The sequence below is a fragment of the Eumetopias jubatus genome, unplaced genomic scaffold (genome assembly GCF_037043125.1).
Source record: "Eumetopias jubatus isolate StellerSeaLion01/CBP00866 unplaced genomic scaffold, mEumJub1_p1.0 scaffold_7, whole genome shotgun sequence".
In the NCBI taxonomy this organism is placed as follows: domain Eukaryota; kingdom Metazoa; phylum Chordata; class Mammalia; order Carnivora; family Otariidae; genus Eumetopias; species Eumetopias jubatus.
Window position 1 is genome coordinate 130,258,018 of NW_028274813.1, and position 24,596 is coordinate 130,282,613.

Below are 24,596 nucleotides of genomic sequence, written 5' to 3' on the forward strand. Positions count from 1 at the left end.
CCAATTCTCAAGAATTGCTTAATTTCCATGATGGATTCTTTGGCCCATGAGTTATTTAGATGTGTTTCATGTTCCCATGTGAATGGGTTCTTCTGGTTATTGTGCTACCATTCTCTAACTTAATTGTTATCAGACTTCCGGGTCTGTGTAATATTAAAGCTAAATTAACTGCTACAATGTGCTTTCTGGCCTAATACATGTGCTTAAAAGAAATGCTGCCTCTTTACAACTTATGTTATTTTTTCTACAATGGTTTGTGCATTCTCTTCTTATTGGTTTTAAGATCTCCTCATACAGTTTAGATATTAACACTCTGTGCTATCTGGGTTGCAAACATATTTTTCAAAACTTATAATTTTCTATTGACTTTACTGAAGTCATCTTTTGCCATGCTATTTATAGAGTGAAATTTGCTTATCTTTTTTTAAATGCTTTGTAGGATTCCGCATTGCCTAAGGACCCCACCACTTCAAATGCATATAGACTCCTATCTGTTCTTGTAGGGATTTTTATACATTTCTTTCAGAGAAAGATCCAGGGCTGAGGAATAAATTCATATAATTTTATTTATTAAAAGACCTTTTATGAAAAATGCAAACATAAACACAAAATTTGATACAAAAGTGAATATTTGTCCAAAGTGTGAAAAGAAATCACAACAGAAAAAAAATTTAATATGTTGACAAATATCTCAACTATCCCCCTAATCCAGAAAGATGGCATAATATTTTTTATGAAATGACCGCTTAATACATGTCTGTAGTAGTGTTTTTATTTTCCTACATTTTTTGGTTTCATATTCTTTGATCACCTCACTATATAATTGCAATTGTATATTTTCCATAGAGAAAACAACAAGAAAAGTTAGCCTTTCCTTTAGTAGAGCTGATCAAAAATTTTGTTCTTGATAATTGGGATGTATCACACATATGAATTCAGACACCAACACATTTATCGTAACACCGCTGCGTGATTGTACCTTTCAAATAGGAAATCTGAAAGACAACATTTCACTCAGTTCCCAGAAAGAAAGAAAAAATATATGATGCCTTTGTATTGGTATAACACTGCATTCTCAAGTTGATTCTTGAGAGGGGAGAACTTCCATTTTGACTAAATATCAATGAAAATTCCATCTTCTATCATCAATTGTATATATTTGATCATTGGAAGGCCTTTCTACACATTGCTTTCTGGCCCTGTACTTTCCAAACCTTGTTCTCCCCCACTACACCTGTTCTCCAGGTGCCAGGCGCTGTAGGACATGGTCATAATGTGGTGTGAGCTGAGGTCCTGTGTCTTGGTGAGAGAATGCTGAGTGGGTCGGTGTGATGGGTTAGAGAATGTTGAGTGGGTCAGTGCTAGCACTCTGGAGGCTGATCCTACACTGCAACGCTTATCCATAACAACCCAAAATGATCGCCAACCACAGGAATCTACCCCACCAGGCCAAAACTAAATGCATCCCTTATTCAATCTCCCCTCTGCCAGATCCCATAGGCCCTGTATTTTTTCCAGTGCCATCTGTTGAGAGAGATGTAGGAAGGGAAGAATGGAAAGTGGGATAATGACTCATCCCAGTTTGCCCGGGACTTGGCCGATTTTAGCACTGAAAGTCCCATGTCCCAGGATCTCTCAGTCCTGGGCCCACAAGGAAAGCCTATTGCTCTAGGGGAGAAGAGACAGCGGTCTTAGCTGTTGGTGCTTAAAATAATTTTGTTTTGGGGCACCTGGGTGGCTCAGTCCTTTGGGCATCTGCCTTTGGCTCAGGTCATGATCCCAGGGTCCTGGGATGGAGCCCCACCTCAGGTTGTCTGCTCAGTGGGGAGTCTGCTTGTCCCTCTCTTCTGCCTTCTACTCTCTCTCTCTGTCTCTGTCTGTCAGATAAGTAAATAAAATCTTAAAAATAAATAAAATAAATGAACTTTGTTTTGCAAATTTTTGAGAACTTTGACCCCATGGACATGGGGCTTGGCACTTCCTGGGGCGTCAGAAGCGACCCATGCTAATGAGAGGTTTTAGTTCAAGTCAGGGGCTAGAGATGAAGTTCTGGTAGCTTCCCAGTAAATTTGCTTAGTAGGTCATTTAAGTCTTTAATCTATCTTTAAGTCTTCGTCTGAAATTCATTGTCTACTTGTTTTCTTTATGTTTTCCCTAGTCTTTCTCCCTCTGGCTGTAGTGCTTCTCTAGTGCTTTTTTTTTTTTTTTTTTTTTTTTTACTTTTACTATGCCAGCGCTCTGTGACTCAGGTCCCACTTTTGGAGTCCCCATTAGTCAAAGAGGGGATGACGCAGTCTCCCCCTGGAGCTAGGGGAGTAGAAGCGGAGCGGTGTCCACCTCCTGCTGGGGCTCCCAGAGTGAGCTATGCCTCTGCTCCTGGAAGTCCCAGCCTTGGAAGCACAGAGCCACTGCCCCACTCAGCACGGCCAGGCATCTCCATATTGGGGAGCCCCGTGCATCTCCATATCTAGGAGCACCAGGCATCTCCGTATCTGGGAGCATCAAGCATCTCCATAACTGGGAACACCCGGCATCTCCTTATCTGGGAGCACCAGGCATCTCCATATCGGGGAGCACCGGGCATCTGTGTATCTGGGAGCATCGAGAATCTCCATATCTAGGAGCACCGGGCACCTGCACATCCGGGAGCATAGCCCCTCCGGTCCCCCATCCACGCTGTGTAAGCGGCCCCAGATCTCAGCACATCTTATTCCAAAGATCTGCCACTCTGCTCATCTTTACTACAGAAATCTCTGAGGCTCCTTTCCAGGATCTAACACAGTCCATGAAAAAGAAGGTCCAGAGCAATTTGGTTTGGGTCTGATTTTCTGCTGTAAGTCCGGTAAAAAGGCTCAGCTGTGCCTGTTGCCTTTTGCCCTGGGTGCATGTGTGTATGTGTGTCCACAGACATATATACATATGTGTGTATACATATACAGTTGGCCCTTGACTAACACAGGAGTTAGGGGCACTGACACCTGCACAGCCAAAAATCCCCGTATTGGGGCGCCTGGGAGGGAAGGGTAGAGTTGGTTGAGCAATGGACTCTTGGTTCTGCTCAGATCGTGAGCTCAGGGTCCTGGGATTGAGCCCCATGATGGGATCCATGGTCAGCGCAGAGTCTGCTTGGGATTCTTCCATCTCCCTCTGCCCCTCCCCCACCCCACACTATGTCTCTCTCTCTCTCTCTCTCTCTCTCTCAAATAAATAAATACATTTTAAAGAAAATCCTTGAATAACGTTTGACTCCCCAGAAACTTAACTGCAAATACCTTACTGTTGATCAGAAGACTTACCAATAGTATAAACAGTCGATTCAAGCATATTTTATATATACAGTATATAATATTACATATATTATATACTGTATTCTTACAATAAAATTAGCAAAAGAGAATGTTATTTCAAACTTATAAGGAAGGGAAAATGTATTTGTAGTATATTTACAGTCCTATACTTATCGAAAAAGATCCACATGTAAGTGGACCCTCACAATTCAAACCTGTGTTGTTCAAGGGCTAACTGTATATAAAACATTATGATACTATACAAACATACATAAAATACATGTGTACCCATCATTGGATCAATAAATGACATGATGCTGGACAACAGAAATCATTACCTAAATATATTTACATTATTTATGTATAGTTACCCTGCCTTCTTCAACAAAGAATTTGCATAGCTTGCCTTAATTTTAGCTCAGATTTAAGAAGATTCATCTATTCTTTTTAAAAAAGATTTTATTTATTTATTTGACAGAGAAAGAGGGAGATAGAGCACAAGCAGGGGGAGTGGCAGGCAGAGGGAGAGGGAGAAGGAGGCTCCCCACCGAGCAGGGAGCCCGATGCGGGGGCTGATCCCAGGACCCTGGGATCATGACCTGAGCTGAAGACAGTCGCTTAACTGACTGAACCACCCACATGTCCTGAAGATTCATCTATTCTAATGCAAACAAAAGGATATTTCTCAAACAAAAAGAAACAGTCATCTCCTGCTATTGTCTCTGACTAATTTCTGTTGGTTAAATGCCAGTGGGATAACTGTGGATGCACGAAGTGCTGTCGTCATTTCTAACATCTGCAATGTAGAGGGTGTGGGTCCCCTCAGAACAGCCTTCCGTTTTTTGGTGGAAGCATAGGATATTATAAGCCTCACTGGAGATACAGAGGCTGGAGATGTCTTTCACACTTGGCCATTCTCAAGAGAGGCTGAAAACGTAAACTCAAAAGCCAACTTGCAGTGGACACTATACCTGGGGATATGACCATCAATGGCCATCTGCCACATCCCAAGGGACAAGTCTGCTCAGAAAACCTCATTATGAGTCAGAATGTTCCAGGAGAGAGGGACCTGGGTGGCTCATTCGGTTAAGCCTACGACTCTTGGCTTCAGCTCATATCAGGATCTCAGTGTCGTGAGATCGAGCCCAGCCTCGGGCTCCATGCTCAGTGTGGAGTTTGCTTGGGATTCTCTCTCTCCCTCTGCCCCTCCCCCTCCTGCTCGCTGGCACGCACGCTCTTAAACAACTGAATGAATGAAAGAATGAATGAATGCAATCTTAAAAAAAAAAGAATGTTCCAGGAGAGGAACAAACATCAAATGATTGCTGGGGCATGTCAAACGGGAACGGAACAAGGGAAAGCATATGAACATTAGGTCATCCACATCCAGGTTCTAATTTTGGCTCCAATCCTCAGAGGTTGTGTGGCCTCCTGCAGGGACCGCTCCCTCTCTCTGGGCCTCTAATTCTTCTTCTCCATAGTAGGGATGACACTTGGGATTGTGCTAAAGAATATCTGCTCTAGCTTGCTCCAGTATTAACTCACTTCACCCTCAGAACCAACCTGCAAGGTTGGAACCATTGGCCTGGTTTCACCCATGAGCAGAAAGAGGCACAGAAGGTGGCATATCCAACGTCTTGATCCCGGTGAGAGGTAGCCCTGGAGTTCCATGTCAAGTCTCTGACCGCCAAGCCTCCTTCCAGCCCTTCCACGGCACTGTGGGCCTCTCCCCTGAAGCACATGGTAGTAGGAGGTCATCTATGCAATTTCATTCTGCACATGGACGCATTTTCGGCAGTGTAAGTATGTGACTTGCCCCTGTCGTAAACACCTCCAGCCACACTGCCCTGACCCACCTCCCTTCCCCCTTCTGATGACACGGCAGCCTTGGCCAGGGTAGTATATTGCATACATTTCCTGCTGTTTCTACGATTTCATTATCATAGCAGGTGGGACAATAGAGTTACGCAAGACCACAGAGAGCTATCAGATGTCCCCTCGAAAGCTCACCAAGTGCTTAATTAAAGTTTTTATAACTTTTTATATAGGCGAAGGAAACTTTTGGAGAGATGTAATTAAATCATTAACAAACATGCATAAAAGTAGGTGAAAAGAGACTCTAGTGTTCAATAAATAATTGTCACCATCTGTCCCCACTCACCAAACCATCCTTGTTTATTATGGAACTTTAGGAAGCCTTGAAACATGGGCCATTTTGGTCACCAAAATAGGCTGTTCCTAGAAAATATATGTTTTCATCTTTTTTAAGTATAAGAATTAAGATTTTGTGTCTTATTGGCAACACATGAGGTTTGTCATTGTCAAATCTGGGCTAGGATGTGAGCTTCCCTCCGTGAAGCCTGTCTCTAACCTTGGATCAGTGACTTCCCTTCTTTGGGGTCTAGTTTCTCATTTTTAAATGGGCCCAATGGTTTTCTCTCTACAGGCTGTTCTGGGGCATAAATAAATGAGCAGATGTTAACAGACTTAATATATGAGTAATATAAACACTTACTCTATCTGCAAAAATGCCTACTGGGAAGGTGGATATGGATGCAGGTGTGGTTTCTACTCGGGGTAGGGAATGTGGTGAGGCAGGGCACTCTTCAGGAAAAAACAAAACAAAACCCACAGGTGGATGTCACATCAACCTGGATTCAAACTTTATCACATACCTGCGAGATTCTTAATCCATCAGGGACCCCAAGGTATCAACTGAGCTTACAACCTATGTAGGAGAGCTGTGAAGATAAAATTGAACAATGGCTAGGAATAGGGACAGAGGGACAGTGGGAGGGGGGCTCGGGCAGGAGGAGGATTTCAAGATTCCCACCTAGGGGTTCCTGGGTGGCTCAGTCAGTTAAGTGTGTGGCTGTGTCTGGCTCTTGGTTTCAGCTCATGACCCTGGAATCAAGCCCCATGTAGGGCTCTGAGCTCAGCAGGGAGTCTACTTGAGGTTCTCTCCCTCTGGCTCTCTCCCTGCTTGTTCTTTCTTGTACTCTCTCTTTCTATCTCTCTAAAATAAACAAATAAATCTTAAAAAAAAAAATCTCCATTTCTTCCCCTTCAGCTCCTCCTCCCAACACAACCCCCAGAAATGCAATGGTTTTACCAAGAAAAGAGAGCACAGGGCGGGCACCATGAAAAGCTTTGATTTCTTCCCCTTTTATTGCTGCTTCCCTCTCCTCGGGACTTGTGTTAAGAACTTGGACTGTACAATTTCATATCATTTAAGAAAGAAAGGATATTAGGGGTTGAAGGGGCAGCCACTTGGCAAACATGAAAGCCTGCTCCAAGACATCTTTATAAACTCTATCCCCATCGGGGTGCTCCTCAGAGCTGCCTCCCTGCAGAGCTAACTGAGACTTCAAGACCCAGCTGCTTATGCCCTGCCCTTCAACATGGGGCTTTTTTTATCCTGTGATTGCGAGGGAGAGCTACAGACGGCATCCAGTGGGCAGCAATAGATAGCATTACCTGTTTCCATTGTCATTTTTCGGTTTCATTTAGGTTCGACTGCCTTAAGCACTGGAAAAGCTTTACTTAGAAGGCTGGGCTCTGCACTTCCAGGTTTATCAAAATAAAGCAGAAGTCAAGCTGTCTAGTTTTAAGGGCACAAAGGAAAACACAGTTTGGTGATGGGAGGTTTTGAATTATAGTGGGCAAAGATAGTGGCTTCTGCTTAAGACTTAATTACTGAGTGCTTTAATATGCTGGGTGGGAGCCATTCAAGGACTTTATATATAGTATCACTTAACTGACAAAACCATATAAGATACACAGGATGAAGAAATTGAGACTCAGATAATTAACTTGCCAAAAATCAAGTAACTAGTAAATAATGGAGATCCAGAATATAAGAAAGAAGGGGTATTAGAGATTCAAGGTGACAGTAGATCTTTCACGTTCCAAAAGTCATGCCTTGTCCATCAGGCTGTACCTCTGATGTATGCAAAATAAATATTGCCATATTTCTCCAAGTATAAGATGATATCAATTGTAAGATGCTCCTTTGTGTATCACGGTGGGGAAAACAGTCTCTGGATTAAACGGGCGATTAATTCCAAGACATGTTTGGACTTCAGAGATGTAAAAACAGAGAAGAAAAAAGTACCTTTTAATATTCATGAAGAATGATCCTTTAAAAGTTAGCCAGTCTGAAATGTAAGGAACAGAATAGTTAACTGCTGACCCAGCTTGAGGGCCACCTGATGGTAGCCCAGGCATATTCTGGTGACATCTTGCTTTCTCCAAAGCTCAGGATAAAATTCAGGCGGTGATTCAGGATTTTACCTGCAGGCGGCAGTGCAGGCCACCGGATATGGCCTTTGGCCTCCTCGGGCGGGGTTTCAGGGAAGGAGCAGAAGGGGGCAGGTGAGAAACATGTTTCCACAGCTTCCAATTTTTATTAACCCTTCTGTGCTGTTCCAACCTCGGGGTCTTTTCCGTTCCATTTTTCTCCTGTCTGGTCTCTTCTTTCTCCGCATTAACTCTTTTTCTACCCGTGTTTCCAAAGTCCAAAAGAGGTAGGCTTGCAATGAAAACGAATGCATCCTTCTCCCCCGCCCCCCCCCCCCCCCCCCGGGCCCCGTAAAATCAGATCAGAAATTTGGGAGTTAGCTAAGAGAAGGAAGCTGGTGTCTTAGTTTCCTGTTATTCTATGATGTTTGGGTGTCTTGATTGTATATGTCTGGGGAATATCCTAGATATAACCTCAAGATAGAGATTATTCCAGGGGCGCCCGGGTGGCTCAGTGGGTTTAAGCATCTGACTCTTGGTTTCGGCTCAGATCATGATCTCAGGGTCTGGGATCGAGCCCTGCATCCGAGCTTGTCCCTCTCCCTCCTCCTCCCCACGTGCTCTCTCTCTCAATCATAAATAAATAAATAAATAAATAAATAAATAAATAAATAAAGTAAAATCTTTAAAAAATGATAGAGATTTTTCTATCTAAAGAACATTTCTTGTCCACAATAGCCAAACTGTGGAAAGAGCCAAGATGTCCATCGACAGATGAATAGATAAAGAAGAAGTGGTATATATACACAATGGAATATTATGCAGCCATCAAAAGGAATGAGATCTTACCATTGGCAACAATGTGGATGGAACTGGAGGGTGTTATGCTGAGTGAAATAAGTCAATCAGAGAAAGACATGTATCATATGACCTCGCTGATATGAGGAATTCTTAATCTCAGGAAACAAACTGAGGGTTGCTGGAGTGGTGGGGGCTGGGAGGGACGGGGTGGCTGGGTGATAGACATTGGGGAGGGTATGTGCTATGGTGAGCGCTGTGAATTGTGCAAGACTGTTGAATCACAGATCTGTACCTCTGAAGCAAATAACGCAACATATGTTAAGAAAAAAGAAAAAGAAGAAGATAGCAGGAGGGGAAGAATGAAGGGGAGTAAATCGGAGGGGGAGATGAACCATGAGAGACGATGGACTCTGAAAAACAAACTGAGGGTTCTAGAGGGGAGAGGGGTGGGGGGATGGGTTAGTCTGGTGATGGGTATTAAAGAGGGCACATTCTCCGTGGAGCACTGGGTGTTATGCACAAACAATGAATCATGGAACACTACATCAAGAACTAATGATGTAATGTATGGTGATTAACATAACAATGAAAAAAATAAAAAAAAATAAAGAACATTTCCCAGGTAGGTCTTCCTGTCTCTCGATGTAGCTGGTGATCAAACCCAGCTGTATCACTCTCCGCCCAGAATCTTGAAACACTTCCCCTGATTCTAGACAACTTCTCCCACCTCCTTGCCTACCACCTGTACCAGGCTCCTGCTACCTGAGAACACCTGTGAACACATCCTGTGTCCACTCCCAGTTCCAGACCTCTCCCCAAGATCTTCTTCCCCTCAGTCTCTGCCCATAAAAAAGGCTCATTCTTCAAAACGAAGTTCAGAGTTCCTTAATGAAGTCTTTGCTCACTTAAACCTCATTGTCCTCCCCCATAGCTCTTTATTTTTTTAAAGATTTTATTTATTTATTTGACAGAGAGAGAAAGAACACAGGCAGAGGGAGAAGTCCCAACATGGGGCTTGATCCCAGGACCCCGGGATCGTGATGGGAGCCGAAGGCAGATGCTTAACCAACTGAGTCCCCCAGGTGCCCCCACTTACAGCTGTTAATAGCTCTCTGTAAATATGTTCATTGGTATGCCAGTCACCTCATTAGTTATCAAGGTGGAAATCTTTCTCTGTCCGTCTGATTTATATCCATGTCCCTAGCACCTCGCACAGAGCTCAGGTTATAGTAGATACTCAACTGGTATTTATTGAATGAATGAATAATTGAACGATTCTTTTCTAACATATACCAGAACGGACAGGGAAATTAGTTTTAGCTTTTGCACATTAAAAGCTTTTAAAACTCCTGACATCCAGACTCCACCCAGAACCCGTGAAATCAGAACTTCCCAACTGATGTTTGGGTTGAGCCCAGGCGTCGGTGTTTTGTAAAGCTTCCCAGGTGATCTCAAGGTACAGCCAAGGTTGAGAATCACCTCCATGGCAATGGTTCTCAAAGTGCGGTCCCAGGACCAGCATTAGAATATTACTATCATCTTATTTGAAATGAAAATTCCTAGGACCCACCCCAAACTGTAGAATCAGAAATGGCAGGGCTGGGGGGATGGAGGAAGTTGACAACAATCTGTGTTTTAACAAGGCCTCCCATGATCAAAAGTCAAGTTTGAGAAGCACTGTCTCAGAGGTTTACTTTATTTATTTTATTTTATTTTTTTTAAAGATTTTTATTTATTTATGGAGAGAGAGAGAGAATGGTAGAGAGAAAGCATGAGAGGGAAGAAGGTCAGAGGGAGAAGCAGACTCTCTGCTGAGCAGGGAGCCCGATGCGGGACTCGATCCTGGGACTCCAGGATCATGACCTGAGCCGAAGGCAGTCGCTTAACCGACTGAGCCACCCAGGCGCCCTCAGAGGTTTACTTTAAATAAGTCTATAGAGACTGTGTGTGAATGAATCCCTCCCACATTTTTCTTCTAATTTGATTCTGGCCCCTATTTCTTCCATATGGCTGTGCTTACAGACAAACAACAAGCCCCTTTTAGTTGAAGACTTATTTTTTCCAATCTAGTTTGGTCTTACGGTCGACATCAACTAATGGTAAAATAGCTTAAGAAGATATTTTATGTGGGTTTTTTTTTTTTCAATCCTTAAAAAAACCAGGGAAGTATTCTCGTGGCTATTTTTTCAAATCATGGAACAGAAATGAACAAAACCCAACATACATGGAATTTGTACCATATGCCAGGCATGATGCTGAAGTGCCCCATCATCTCACGATAAATCTAAGACATTCATCCCACAGAGGAGGAAAGAAAGGCTGGAGAAAAACAGGATGAGTCCATAGGGACACAGCAGAGATGTGAACCCAGCTCTGATCTACCATCTGGTTGTTCTCAGGATTTTCATGACCCCCATTTTGTTATTTTGCCCATAATCCCATAGTTTTCATGAGGAAAATCGGCTGCTCTCAAGAATCCCTGGCTAGCTCTCGAACAGAGGTGGTCACTATGAGCACACTAAGTACTCACGCTGTTTCCAGCTCATTTGCAGTAGAATACACTCAGGGCTTTCTTTTTCTCTAAGACTTTGGAAAGAGACATGGTTTCACAATGCATCCAGGGTTAAAAGGACAGTTTTCTTCTAAAATGGCTATTTCTCTGAAACTCATATGCTTTGTTCCAAATCTGAATTCTTGGATTCATTATTAACATGGCTCCTTTTTGAATCATGAACCTTAGTAAAGTTGTACAGGCTCTGTACTAGGCTCTGTGGGGGACCAGCAGTGAAAAAGACAGATCAACCCCACTTGCTCACCTTCAAGAAGAACTGTATATACAAAACTAACCAATGAAGACACTAAGTCTAGATGTTATGACTGTATTATCCAGGGCAATAAGGTAAGAAGAGGACCTCTATGAGTTAAATTATATAGTGTATTGTGTGTATGTCTTAAGAGGTCTTTTGAACAGAAAGATCTTTGAACCTATGCTTCTCTATTTTAGTTTTGTTGGAGAACTGGTATGGATGGTGTTTATTTTGGGAAATAGAGTAAATATTCCCAAGTTTGGAAGAGTCAGCCAATCAGAAGATGCAAACCCAACATTCCATTTCTAAAACAGGACACCTCAGTCATCAAACCTCTTTCTTTGGGGAATGGCCAGCAAGCATCTTCAGCAATTATACCAGTCAGAGGAGAAATTTCCGTAAGACTTCCGTGGGCCATAAAAATCTGATACCGTCAGCAAAGTGGAAGGCATTTCCAGAGAAGGTGGCTTCACATACAAAAGCAGCAGAACTGAGTACCACAAGCTCATGGCAAACCGCCAGGCCTGTTCCAGGACCCAGCCTGCTCAGTGATACTTATTCATCTGGGAGACTAATCCTAAATCTCAAATCCAAGCTGTGGGGCAAATAAGGCACCCGGGGGAGACTTTCTGTGCACCTGAGCATTCAAAGACACGCTCCACTTGCAAACATGTGAAAGAACCTGAAAAAGTAATCTTTTTTTAAGTCTTTAAAACATGAGAGAGCTTATCAAGACAGGGAGGAATTGCTAAGCCAATATGACAGAGAAACCACTTACATGGATAGGTACATAAACTGGGAAGAAAGGTTTGCCCTACGGGTATTTGTCAAGCCCAGAAATTTTTAGATTTCCTTCTGACAGCCTAGTGGAGCAAAGGGGATAGAAATGACAGGTTTGGCGAGGTCTTTTTTTTTTTTTTTACAGTAATGGAACTGATCTAAAATAAGGTCATTGTGATGGTTGTATAATTCTTTACATATGCTAAAAATTCGTGGACTTGTACACTTAAAATGGATGAATTGTATGGTATGTGAATTGTATCTCAATAACGGTTGAGGGGCAACTCAATTGCTGGGTTTTACACCAATAAGACACAGGTTGAGTTTCAGAGAAATTTTAGTACAACATGTGTACTCTCTATGCTTTTTTGCTCAATTTTTCTGTAAATCTAAAACTGCTCTTAAGAAATCATCTAATGAAAAGAAGAAAAGAAACAACTCTCTCTGAGGGCATTTTGACTGTCTCCTCCCTGCACCACCAGCCTGGTCAGAGCCTCTGTCGTCTCCTCCCATGGAGCCCCTGTGGTCTGAACGTTGGCAGCCCTCAGGACCCCCAGCTTGGCCTCAGCTGACATTTCTCTTGTTTCTCTCTCAGGTAAAGGGACTGAGGACAAGTTGCTCATGATGGAGCCCCAGGGGAGGGACAAGGAGGCTCTGAGCTGGGTCTGCCAGAGAGATGTCAGGAGAGTGAGATGTGGTTTAATGAAATAAAATGTGGTAAACAGAGCCGAAAGAAGGACCTGCCCCCTTCCCAGAGACCCACTTCTGATACTTTGTGGACCAGAGACCCTCCTGGGGGCCATCTTGGGGGTTGTGGGCTGAAGATGGAGAACCACATGGACCACGGTGGTCACCCCTAGAGCAGAGTTAATCCCTTCCAGGAACACTTGGATTGAACAAGGACATGCTGACTTCACAGAAAATTCGTGAAATTATAAGACTCTGCCAGTTCCAACTCCTTTCTCCTGACTTACTAAGATTGGAATCCAGGTGTCTTAGTTAATACCTTTGGGGAGACCCTTCCAGTCCTGGGCACCTGCCTGCACAGAGTGGCCTCACACAAAGAAGAGGGAGCCTCAGAGGAGACAGATCCCTGGGACCTTTGTGGGCAGTGCCAGGCTTCTCTGTAGCAGAAGGAAGCTTTAAATCAGGAAAATGAGCCTCACTCCAGGATGGGGCCCCTACCACTCTGCCCTGAGAGAAAGGGTCAAGGCCTGGCCTTACTTTGACCCCCTAGGTTTCCTATCAGGCCACGTGGGCCTCGAGTGGCTGAGAACCTGGCTACAATCAGTCCTTTCCACCTCCCCCTTCCCCATGCCTGTACAAGTGAGATCACTTTCTATTTCAGGGCAAAGGTAGGGGGAAACTGTCTTCTAGAAGCTGGCTGGCCTCCCCCTCCCCCACCCCAACTGATCTGCTCTGGTTGTCAGGCACCTGTTTACCTTAGAGACAGAGCACCCCTCCCCCTCCCCCCAGGGTTCTGAGCCGTCAGTTGAGACCCACAGAACACTGGCCTTTGGAGACAGAGTTGTGGAGCCCTAACACAGCCATGGAGGGCCTCCTGTCTGCCATCACATCCGCTTTCCAGCTGGTCCTAGGGCCCCTGTGGGGTGCCCTGCTGGTGATTTCTGAAAGCTGGGGACATGTTTCAGTTCTCCGTGAGTTTCTCTGGGAGATCCTGACACGTATTATAGTACTGGTTTTGGCAGAAATGACACGACACATTTTAAGACGTGTGAAGGCGCTAGGCAAAAGGTGTTTGGCCCACGCTAAAGTCTGGGGAAAAGGTAGTGAGAATATGGGACCAATGACACAAGCTGATGATGCCCTAGGGCTGCCCAGGGTGGAGGCCAGTCTTCCCACATTACAAACCTTGTGCTTCTCAGCAGTAAATGCAAACTACTGTAGGCTGTCACTTCAGAATACCAGTGACTTTCTGAAAATGGCGCAGAAGACCCAGCCTCCTAAACTTTCCCAAGTGACTGGTGACAGACCCATCTTAAGAGTCTCAGAGAAGAATGGAAAACAACTTTGGAAGAAAATAATGGATGATTTGAACAGAAACACTCACGTTCTAGAGAGTCCAGAACTGCTCGCCCAAGAAATCGCGAGATGGAAGCAGAGACTCCAGGAAACGGAACAGGAGAAAGAAAGGCTGGAGCAGTCAAACGCAGGAATGCAGCAGGCTCTGAAAGATAAAATCAGCCAATTAATACCACTGGGTGAAAACCTTCAGAAGGCCATCCCCTGGCGTAATCTCCCTGGAGATCACTTGGGTCATGTCAACAGGGAAGTCGAGCAAAAGAGGGAAGCAGAAAATGACAATCACCCCATCCATCCGGCAGAGAGTGATCTGAAGGGTGTCATTGATGATGCTGATTCCAATGTGTCCCTTCAAACTACTGAAGAGAAAAATGAGGAACTAGCCAGACAACTGCGGGAAGAAAAGCAAATCAATGAAGAGCTTATGGGACAAATAACAGATCTTCGAGCCAAGGAAGCCTCTTTGCAGAGTGAAAATTCACAGCTTCAAAGTGAGATTCAGCAGCTGAAACGGAAGCTTCAAATGCTGCCTAAATTATTTCAAGAATACATCAGGGAAGTTGAGAGAAAATCATTGGAGAATGAAGCGCAGTGCTCAAACCTTAAGAAGAGTCTTTCCCACACGTATAGAAACATCGAGTCCGCAACTCAGATTTGCAACTTATACAAGAAGATGGCCGAAGACCTGCGCAGAGAGTTGGAGGCGAACACCGGGCACTATCTAAAGGAGATCTTCTTCCATGCGAATAAAGCTCAGCAGAACCACATCGCAGCTGTGATGAACGAGCGAAAATTCCAGGAGCTAAGGAAAGAAAATGATCACATCAGGCAAATGTTGGCCAGAGCCAAGTTCAACTTCCCTCCTTTCCCAAGTGGCCCTGTTGCTCCTGCTCCCCCACCGGCAGCCCAGAAGTGTCGGGGGACCCCCTGGATCATCAGCACCCCCAGGAAGGAGAAGAGCCAGGCAGTAAGGGCCCACACCTCCAGGGACACTGGATTTGACTGAGCTCACTGCCGGTTTGACTGAGCTCACCGCAACCTGGTCCTGAATTCCCACAACCACGGCATAACATCTGCATGTGTTTTCTGTCTTTAAAGTTATTTTGACTTATCTCTTTTTGATTTAGATGCTGTTAGTTAGTTGATATTACAATTGCTTTTATTCAAGTAGATTTAGCATTATAGTTTTCAGATAGTATTTTTCCAGTAAAGTGTCGTTTCCTATAATTCTTATATATTGTCACATCATCAGACCCTCTAGAATTAGATAATATTAAGTATTGTATTTTGATGTAAATTAAAGATCCACAATTACTTGAACAATTATTGACATTTCGCATGGATGCAAACATTTAAAATAACATTTTTCTATGGCATGAGCATTTTTGTATGCCATTTTGATACTCACGAGCATGTATTAGAAGTCTGTACAAGTAATTTAATACATACCTGAATAAGTTTTGATTTAAAAAAATTGGAAAAAAATCCCCTATTTCAACTTCATAATATTTTGGTTAGACTAGCTTTAAATTCATAAATTAGCTTAGCGGAGTTTAAAGTTTACAATTTTTTTCTCCTTTTGTTAACTTTTTAAACTTAAAAAAACTTTTTAAACTTTTTTCTCTTGTTTAAGATATTGTTTGCTCTTTAGACGTTTCTAAATTTTATGCAGTGAAAATGAAAGTTTTCCCTTGATGGCAAGCAAACACACACACACACACACACACACACACACACACACTCACACACAGCCCACCATGCGGATTACAAGGCACTCTGAGTCGGTATGTCAGGAACAGAGGATAATATAACAGTAAAGAAAGGTGCAAAATTTTTAAAAAAATTTTAAAGAAAGAAAGAAAGAAACCATGATCACACAATTTGTATAATATGCAAAATATACCTAACTCATACACACACAATAGGAGAGCTGTCCAATGTATCAGATAGATGCTCAGCTTGTGGAAGGAGAGGGTGAGGAAAAAGCAGGGGGAGACTCCCAGATGCTAACAACAGGGGAAGCTCTTCCCACCCCTGGGACTGCCTGGAGGGAGAAGGGGGGTTTAAGTGGCGGACTGTCCTCAAGGAAGACAACACAGTCAGGGAGCAGGAAACCTGCTCCTCGCCCCACTCTTCTCCTATTTGCTACAGGTACACATGAAAGCCATCAGAGGGCGTGGGAGCGCAGGCCAGGGAAGTGCATGGCACTAACTTGGAGAAGGACCAGCGCACTTCAATCTCTACAATCTAAAGTGTGTGTGTGTGTTACTGCATCAATTCATATCCGTTTATTTAGTACAGACAGATCTCAGAGATCGTGCAGATTTAGTTCCAGGCCACCACAATAATGCAAACGCCACCATAAAGCAAATAATTCAATAATTAATATTTTTCTGGAACTCATTTTTTTTCTGGTTTCCCAGTGCACACAAAAAGTTACGTTTATTACACTACACTGTCATCTAGTAAATGTACAATAGCATTATCTCTAAAAAAATAAAATTAAACCGTGTTTAATTAAAAAATGTTTTCTTGCTAATAAATGCTAACCGTTACCTGAGTTTTAGCACGTTGTGATCTTTTAGCTGATGGAAGGGCCTTGCTTCAGTATTTGCTGACTGATCAGGGTGGTGGTTGATAGAAAGCTGTGGCAATTTCTTAAAAGAAAACAACTACAAATGTTGCCGCATCAGCTGACCCTTCTTGTCACAAAAGACTTCGCTGTATCGGGCAGCGCTGTGGAGGGATGTGAAGAAATTGGGGCGCTGTTGGGTGGGAACGTGAAACAGCACAGCTGCTGTGGAAAACAGTGTGGAGGCTCCACCAAAAATTAAAAAGAGAGATACTATATGATCCGGTAATCCCACTTCTGAATATGTATCGCCCAAAACTGAAATCAGGATCTGAAAGGGGTATCTGCAGTTCTGGTTTCGTAGAGCACTATTCTTAGTAGGCCACGAGAGAAAGCCATCCAAATGTCCACCAACGGATGGATGGATGGGCTCAGAGAATATGGGATGAATGAGTAAAGAGAATGTAACATTATTCTTAAAAGAGAAGGAAATTCGGTCACACGCTATAATATGGATGAACCTTAAGGATAGTATCCTATGTAAAATAAGCCAGTCATACACACACATGCACATACCAGATATTGTCTGATGCCTCTTATATGAGATCTCTAAAGTTGGTGAAAAATAAAATAAAAAATAAAGCGGTCCAACTCCTAGAAACAGAAAGTGGACCCGTGGCTGCCACGGGCTGAGGAGTGAAAGGAATGGGGTGGTTATTGCCTGGGTATAGAGTTTCAGATTGGCAAGATTAAAATTTTTAGCGATCTCTTGCTTAATTATGTGAATTTAGTTAATAATACGAAACTACCAAACTTAAAAAGAATTAAAAGGGTACATTTCATGTCATGTGTTTTTTACCACAATTTGAAAAAAAAAGAAAAGGAAATGTGAGTTTTGGGATTTGAGGGGTGGGGAATTAGACTTGAACTCTGTCTCAGACCAATGACTTCACCTCTCTACAATTTTGGTTGAAGGAGTTGATCGAAATAATTTTTTTTTAAAGTTCTAGAGAGCAACATTGTTTTTTTTTCAGATTTTATTCATTTATTTGAGAGAGAGAATGAGAGAGAGAGAGAGAGCACATGAGAGGGGGGAGAGTCAGAGGGAGAAGCAGACTCCCCGCCAAGCAGGGAGCCCGATGTGGGACTCGATCCTGGGACTCCAGGATCATGACCTGAGCCGAAGGCCCGATCTAAATAATTTTTAAAGGTTCTACCCAGTTCCAAAATCTAATTGCTTTATAATATAAACAGAATATCTTAGCCATTGACTCTAAGACAAAGTCCTTTATAGTACAAAATGTTGACCTCCTTAGCTTCCAAAAAATCCCTCCACTACACCTTGTCAATTGTATCAGACAAACAATCAGTTCACATTGGACGCTCAGTGAGCAGCATCTCACTAAAGTAATTCATGCTGAAAACAACATGATAATAACTTGAAAAAGGACAATGTTTACATCAAGCCGAAGCAGGACCTAATTGTAAATATTCATATTATGTTCAGTATATGTTTTTTAAAGATTTTACTTATTTATTTGACAGAGAGAGAGATAGCGAGAGCAGGAACACAAGCAGGGGGAGTGGGAGAGGGAGAAGCAGGCTTCCCGCTGAGCAGGGAGCCCGATGTGGGGCTCGATCCCAGGACCCTGGGATCATGACCTGAGCCGAAGGCAGACGCTTAACGACTGAGCCACCCAGGCGCCCCATGTTCAGTATATTTTTGATCACTAATCTTTACTGGATGTGTACGAGAAAGATGAGAGCAAAGGTCGTTAGGAGAAAGAAAATTATCTCTGAAATGACCCTGATATCAGGGGAAGATCATCTGAATGCAAGAAGTAATCGAGGAATGGAAAGGAAGGAACAGAATTACGACAGGTTGAGGAGGGAACTTGGTGGGTATTAGACAGCGAAGGATCAGAGGATTTTCTAAGGTTTCAGTTTGGAGGGATGGGGATAACAATGAAACAAGCAATGTTTGTAGAAAGGGTGGTGCCTATGTCAAAACACACAGGAGAGAGATTGGGTCCAGGGATGAAGAGGCATCCTGGTGAGACTGCATGGCGTACTTTTACATAGTGTTTTCAGAGAGACCAGAGAAGCAAGGCTTGGACCGATCCTTGGGGCACAGCTGCAGTTAGCCCAAATCCTCACACTTGCAACAGGTGCCTTAGGTATTACACAGTGTAATGAATAAGAAAGCTTATGAATAAGGAAGAAGAGGCCCAGGCAAGGGTGTAAACAAGGAGGAGGAAGTAGCCAAGACAGAGAAATGAAGCCAAAGGGGCCAAGGGTGAGACAAAAGAGCATCCTGCACCAGAAGTCGGAGGAAGGGGCTGGTGGGGAGGTGCTGGTTAGTGGCATCTTTGCTGCCAGAAAGGTATGGGAAGGAGGACATCCAAAGTGAGAAAATTCCTGAAAAGGCAGGAAGGGAAAGATTTCTAGGCTCAGACGAGAGAATCAAGTTTGGAAATCGAGGAGGGAACAGTGAAAGGATGAGTGTAGACAGAAAGGTTATTTGTTGGAATGTATTGCCACAAGCCACAGCAAAAGAATTTTGCTGGCTCAAGTAAAAAGGAATTTATTTGGAAGGCTTTGGGGCAACTCCCAAAATGCATAATAAGACCAGATAACCAGACTTGGCAAGAGGGCTGAACCAGGGGAGACTGGGCCTGAAAAAGACAGGTAAGCTCAAAGCACAGCATGAGCTTGGGTTAGGCCCCATCACTGGTACTAGTGCTGTTGGACACGCACCAAGAACACAGGTGTCATCTGGTCTCCTCTACTGTCACTTCAAAGCTCTGAAGTCCCCAAGTGTTCTCCCAAGGTTCAAAAGCCCGGTGGCAAGTGTCTTCTTAGCTAACCCTCCATTATCTGCCCACTCTCCCCCCGCCGCGACTTCTAAGAGCACCTGACTATTCAGCTTTGTGAGACATATTTGATGTCCCACCAGATACCCAGGGCAGACATTCTTTCCAAAAATAAGGCTCTTACAAAAACAAAATAAAACAAACACACAAAAAGCCTCATACAGTCAAAAGTAGCCAAAACAAGAGACACTTGTCTACCACTTCCCACCTTGCCAATTCCCAGACCTGCATTTCAAAACCAAAAGCAAAACAACGCATATGATGCAAAAGGCTTCTGCCTCACGTAATAACCGTCTGCCTTTGTACCGCCGGAAACACTCTACTTCCCAGAGCGAGCCATTAAAATCTCTCCACTCTATCCAAGCTCCAGCCCCAAGAGCCCTGACTGACACCCTTTCCTTTGGTTTTCATTCTCTAGCAAGCTTGTTCTGATATTTTGCAAACCACAAAGCAATGACAAAGTCAGACAACACTAATGCACGTGTAAACTTGATGGAAAGACATTTCAAAGAAGGAAGTTAAAACACTGACATGATACAGTAAGGAAGGAAACCGGGTCATGGCTTTAGTTGTCTTCTCTGTGGCAGGTCTCTGCTGTGGGTAACACCAACGGCTTCCCTACACCAGAGCCCTCTCCACGCTACTTTACCTTCAGCCAGCACTTTGGCAGCTGGGGGCACTTAATCCTCGGGGTGACCCTGTGACCCTCAACGTCACACATGAAGATTTCAGCTCTGGGTCATCCTGCATGTGTAGGGTTACAACAGCCTTTCAGAACTGCCTCTCACTAACTTTTTCTTTCTTTTTCAAACATCCTTTAGTTTTAGATTGGGCAAGAGCAAAAATAAGATTACTTGATAGTAAATCGCCCCTACCATACAATTACAAAATGATGCTCTTCACCACATTGTAAGATTTCAGTTCGCAGCCAGCCTATTTCTGATTTCTTCATGGGGACTAATGTGATATAATAATAAAGATAAGGCTGTAACCCCACCAGGTAATTCAAATCCCCACTTAAATCCTCCACAAGTGGCCCCAAGTTTTCTCTTGTCAAAATAAAGACTTTAAGACGCAAGATGGTTTGGGGCGCCTGGGTGGCTCAGTTGGTTAAGCGACTGCCTTCGGCTCAGGTCATGATCCTGGAGTCCTGGGATCGAGTCCCACATCGGGCTCCCTGCTCAGCAGGGGGTCTGCCTCTCCCTCTGATCCTCTTCCCTCTCATGCTCTCTGTCTCTCATTCTCTCTCTCACAAATAAATAAATAAACTCTTAAAAAAAAAAAAAAGACGCAAGATGGTTTAAGAACAAATGAGAACTCCATAGCCTTAAACCAAACTCTAGCTCCTCTGATTAAACCATCTTTCATTCAAAGAACTATTTCACACTTGACATTCTTACGCCATATGCAACTGTTACGGGATAAACTGCGTTCCTCCAAAATTTATGTTGGTATCCTAACCCCAGGTAACTCAGAATGTGAGCATATTTGAAGATAGGGCCTTTTAAAGAGTGATTAAGCTAAAGTGAGACAATTAGGGTGAGCCTAATCCAATCTGACTGATGTCCTAATAAGAAAAGGAAATTTGGACACACAAAGGGACACCAGGGACATATACACGGACAAAGAAGGCAGCCATTTGTAAGCCAAGGAGCAAAGCCCGGGAAGAAACCAAAGCTACCTCTACTTTGATCTTGGATTTCCAGGCTCCAGAACGGTAGGAAAATACAACAAATTTCTGTTGTTTAGCCCCCCAGTCTGTGGTACTTTGTTATGGCAGTCCTAGCAAACTCATACAGCAACCCGTTCAAAGAGACCAACTGAATTATTAGTAAAGAAAACAATGTGTGTGAATCACCATCTACTTTCATCGGTGTTTTAAATATTTTTCACATGTCATGAGTGGATGGATTTTGTAATTCCCCGTAAGAAAACATGCTTGAAAAGCCTAATGGCAAATCAGTTGTAAATGTTTCTGCCGTGCTGGGGCAGGCAGTAAGGACTGTCTTCAAAGTCCCCCGACTTACTTTATTAGAAGGCCAGATGTTCGACAGATGAATGGATAAAGAAGAAGTGGTATATATACACAATGGAATATTATGCAGCCATCAAAAGGAATGAGATCTTGCCATTTGCAACGACGTGGATGGAACTGGAGGGTGTTATGCTGAGTGAAATAAGTCAATCAGAGAAAGACATGTATCATATGACCTCACTGATATGAGGAATTCTTAATCTCAGGAACAAACTGAGGGTTGCTGGAGTGGTCGGGGGTGGGAGGGATGGGGTGGCTGGGTGATAGACATTGGGGAGGGTATGTGCTACGGTGAGCGCTGTGAATTGTGTAAGACTGTTGAATCACAGATCTGTACTTCTGAAACAAATAACGCAACATATGTTAAGAAAAAAGAAAAAGAAGAAGATAGCAGGAGAGGAAGAATGAAGGGGAGTAAGTCAGAGGGGGAGACGAACCAGGAGAGATGATGGACTCTGAAAAACAAACTGAGGGTTCCGGAGGGGAGGGGGGTGGGGGGATGGGTTAGCCTGGTGATGGGTATTGAGGAGGGCACGTTCTGCATGGAGCACTGGGTGTTATGAACAAACAATGAATCATGGAACAGTACACCAAAACAAATTATGTAATATATGGTGATTAACATAACAATAAAAAATTAAAAAAAAAAAGAAGGCCAGATGTTGGCTGCTTGCATGACTGTGTCCCTCATTAGGTGATCTGTGTTGTTTTTCTTTCAGCAAAGGCTTTATTTGTTTAAAAGACACGAGGCTTGACTTCCAAATTCAAGTGACCATTTGCCGGTAAGATTCATTAAGTGTCCCAGACTCTGAGATAGGGAGCTGTACAGGTGACTTATGAATGAAGTAATCCCAAAGGCAAATTCCTGAGAAAGTCAGAAGATCAGGAAAATAAAAAGGAGGAAGCCAGATAAGGACATGTCTTCAGGCAAAGTTTTACAGATAATCGCTTCAGGTTTATCCCACGATGGGGATCACTGGATCCTTAGAGTACAATCTGCATCGCAGCCCTGTCCCGACCCAAGGCAACAGGCATGGAACTTTCAAACTCCCAAATCCATCAGTCACTGGCTGAGGGGATAAGAAATTCCCAGACTCTACCAGGCCAATCCTTTGGGGGGATAAAAGAGCTTCAGAAGCTGGCTCTTGGGAGCAAAAGCTCCTCAAAGTCCTGGGGCCCCACAAATAAAATAAAAGGGACTTGAGGGGGTCTGGTGGGAATACCAGCCTTATACATCACAGTAAGCACTGAATCATTCTGTTTCTTCAACTCCTCTGTAAGGTTATGGGTTGTGTTCTGGAAGGTCACCTAGACTTCTGGAGTCTGCATTGCTTTAAGAACTTCAGCCTCACTCAGATTTTTATTAGGCCCAGACATCCCTATCATTTCTACCATGCCCCCCGTTCTATTCCATGCACTCTTCCCTCAGGGAAACAAGCTGAAAGGAGCTCCCTGAGCTATAGGGTCTCTGTATTCTCTCTCCCTCCGTCCCGCCCCCCAGCTTCTTTTCAAACCTTCTTCGCCCGGCCCATCCTCTTTCTGAGGGTCTCTCTCTCTCTCTCTCTCTCTCTCTCTCTCTCATCACATCCTCACTCCTACCCTCTGATGTTCTACATTTTTCTGGACTCTCGGTTGGATTTCTTCCAGCACTGTGCTGGCACTCTTAATCGTAATCTGGTTGACAAACGAGAACAGTATCATGGACTGATTTTCCCCAGGGTCTCAGAAGAATGCATGCTTTCTCCGGCCACCTCGGGCTGGGTTGAATTAGGACGTACATTCGTGTCTCCGTCACGGCCTCCAGTGGGAGCATTCAGCTTTTGCAGTCTGAAAAGTCCCCTGATTTCTTGGCCTTTACATTGACTGAGAATTTGGCTTTAATAGGATACAGCAAAAGTAGGCATAAGAGAAATGTGAGTCATATGCTGGTACAATTTATCTGTGCCCGTAGGGCCTGCTCCGGCCTCATCTTTACACACTGCTTGCATACGGTGATGCTTTGCTGAATGGAATACATACACAGGTCATAATGAATAACTCAGGGCCTAGGGTCACCTGGTTTTCCAAAACCAAGAGTTCAGTTTTTATCAAGGCCCAATATCAACCCCAAAGCTCTTTCTGTAGAAGAGAATAAATCCCGGCTAAAAAGTAACTTGACTAAATCCTCAGGGGTCTGAGATTCTCCTCTTGGGGTTTGCCATTGTCTCCTACAGTAACTTGATACACCTCCAAAACTTTAAGTGCCATTGATTGGATCTGCTTGGACTGCAATCTGGACCATCTAGGGAAAATTGTTCTGGATCCCATTCCAATTGGGACATTGTATTAATTTTCTAGGGCTGTTGTGTTGTAACAAATTGCCACAAACTCAGAGGCTTCAAACAGCAGGAATTTATTCTCGCACTGTTCTGGAGGCCAGAAGCTAAACATCAAAGCGTTGGCAAGGTTGGTTTCGGCTGGAGGCTCTGACAAGAATCCGGCTCCACGCTCCTCTCGTAGATGTTGGTGCTCGTGGCAATCTTTGGCGTTCTTGGCTTGTAGATGAATCACTCCAGTCTCTGCCTCTGTCTTCCCATTGGCCTCCCCTCTGTGTCTGTTTATATCTTTCCCTTTTCTTATAAAGATATTTACCATTGGACTTAGGGTACACGTTTTTATAAGAATGATCTAAATCTAGGATGGTTTCCTCTAAGATCCTTGACTTAATTATGTCGGCAAAGACTCCTTTTCCAAATAAGATAACATTTACGGGTCTTGGGATTTAGGATGTGGACATATATTTCAACCCACCACAGAATTATTTCTGATTACTCAGTTATTAGCTTTAAATATCCATCCAAATATAACATATATTCTTACTAGTACACAATACAAGGTGGAGTAAACAAAGGAAACTTGTCTTTTAGTTTGGAAAAAAATACCCCAACATCTCTAAGACTATGAGGTAGCAGGGTTTTCACAGAATTTATGTCCCTTTCCACGACATACGTAAGTTTTACTCAGGCCAAAGAATTTTCTTGTCTTCATATTCTAGCAGCTCATGGCACCAGTATATTTGGCCCATGTAATATGTTATGAATGAGTGAGACAGTCATGCCTCTGTAGACTAAATTGTGGCATGGAGCCGAACAGTTGAAATAATTGTGAGGTAAGGTGGTT

General features: G+C 43.5%; 1 protein-coding gene across 25 annotated transcripts in view; it reads right to left on the reverse strand.

Annotated features, from left to right (window-relative positions):
- Nucleotides 1–2,193: 2,193 nt before the first annotated feature.
- Nucleotides 2,194–24,596, reverse strand: part of LOC148163991 (uncharacterized) — a 75,924-nt gene continuing 53,521 nt past the window's right edge. For 11 of the 25 annotated variants that reach the window (XR_015768609.1, XR_015768608.1, XR_015768603.1 and 8 more), the window contains 2 exons: nucleotides 13,986–14,759; nucleotides 2,194–6,028 (listed from right to left, as the gene is read on the reverse strand). Coding sequence is in view for 5 of the 25 variants with exons in the window: in XM_088024953.1 (XP_087881079.1) it covers nucleotides 7,569–7,785; nucleotides 13,986–14,102 (334 nt within the window). In the remaining 20 variants the exon portion in view is untranslated. The other 14 variants (XR_015768600.1, XR_015768599.1, XR_015768602.1 and 11 more) reach the window with 14 other exon arrangements.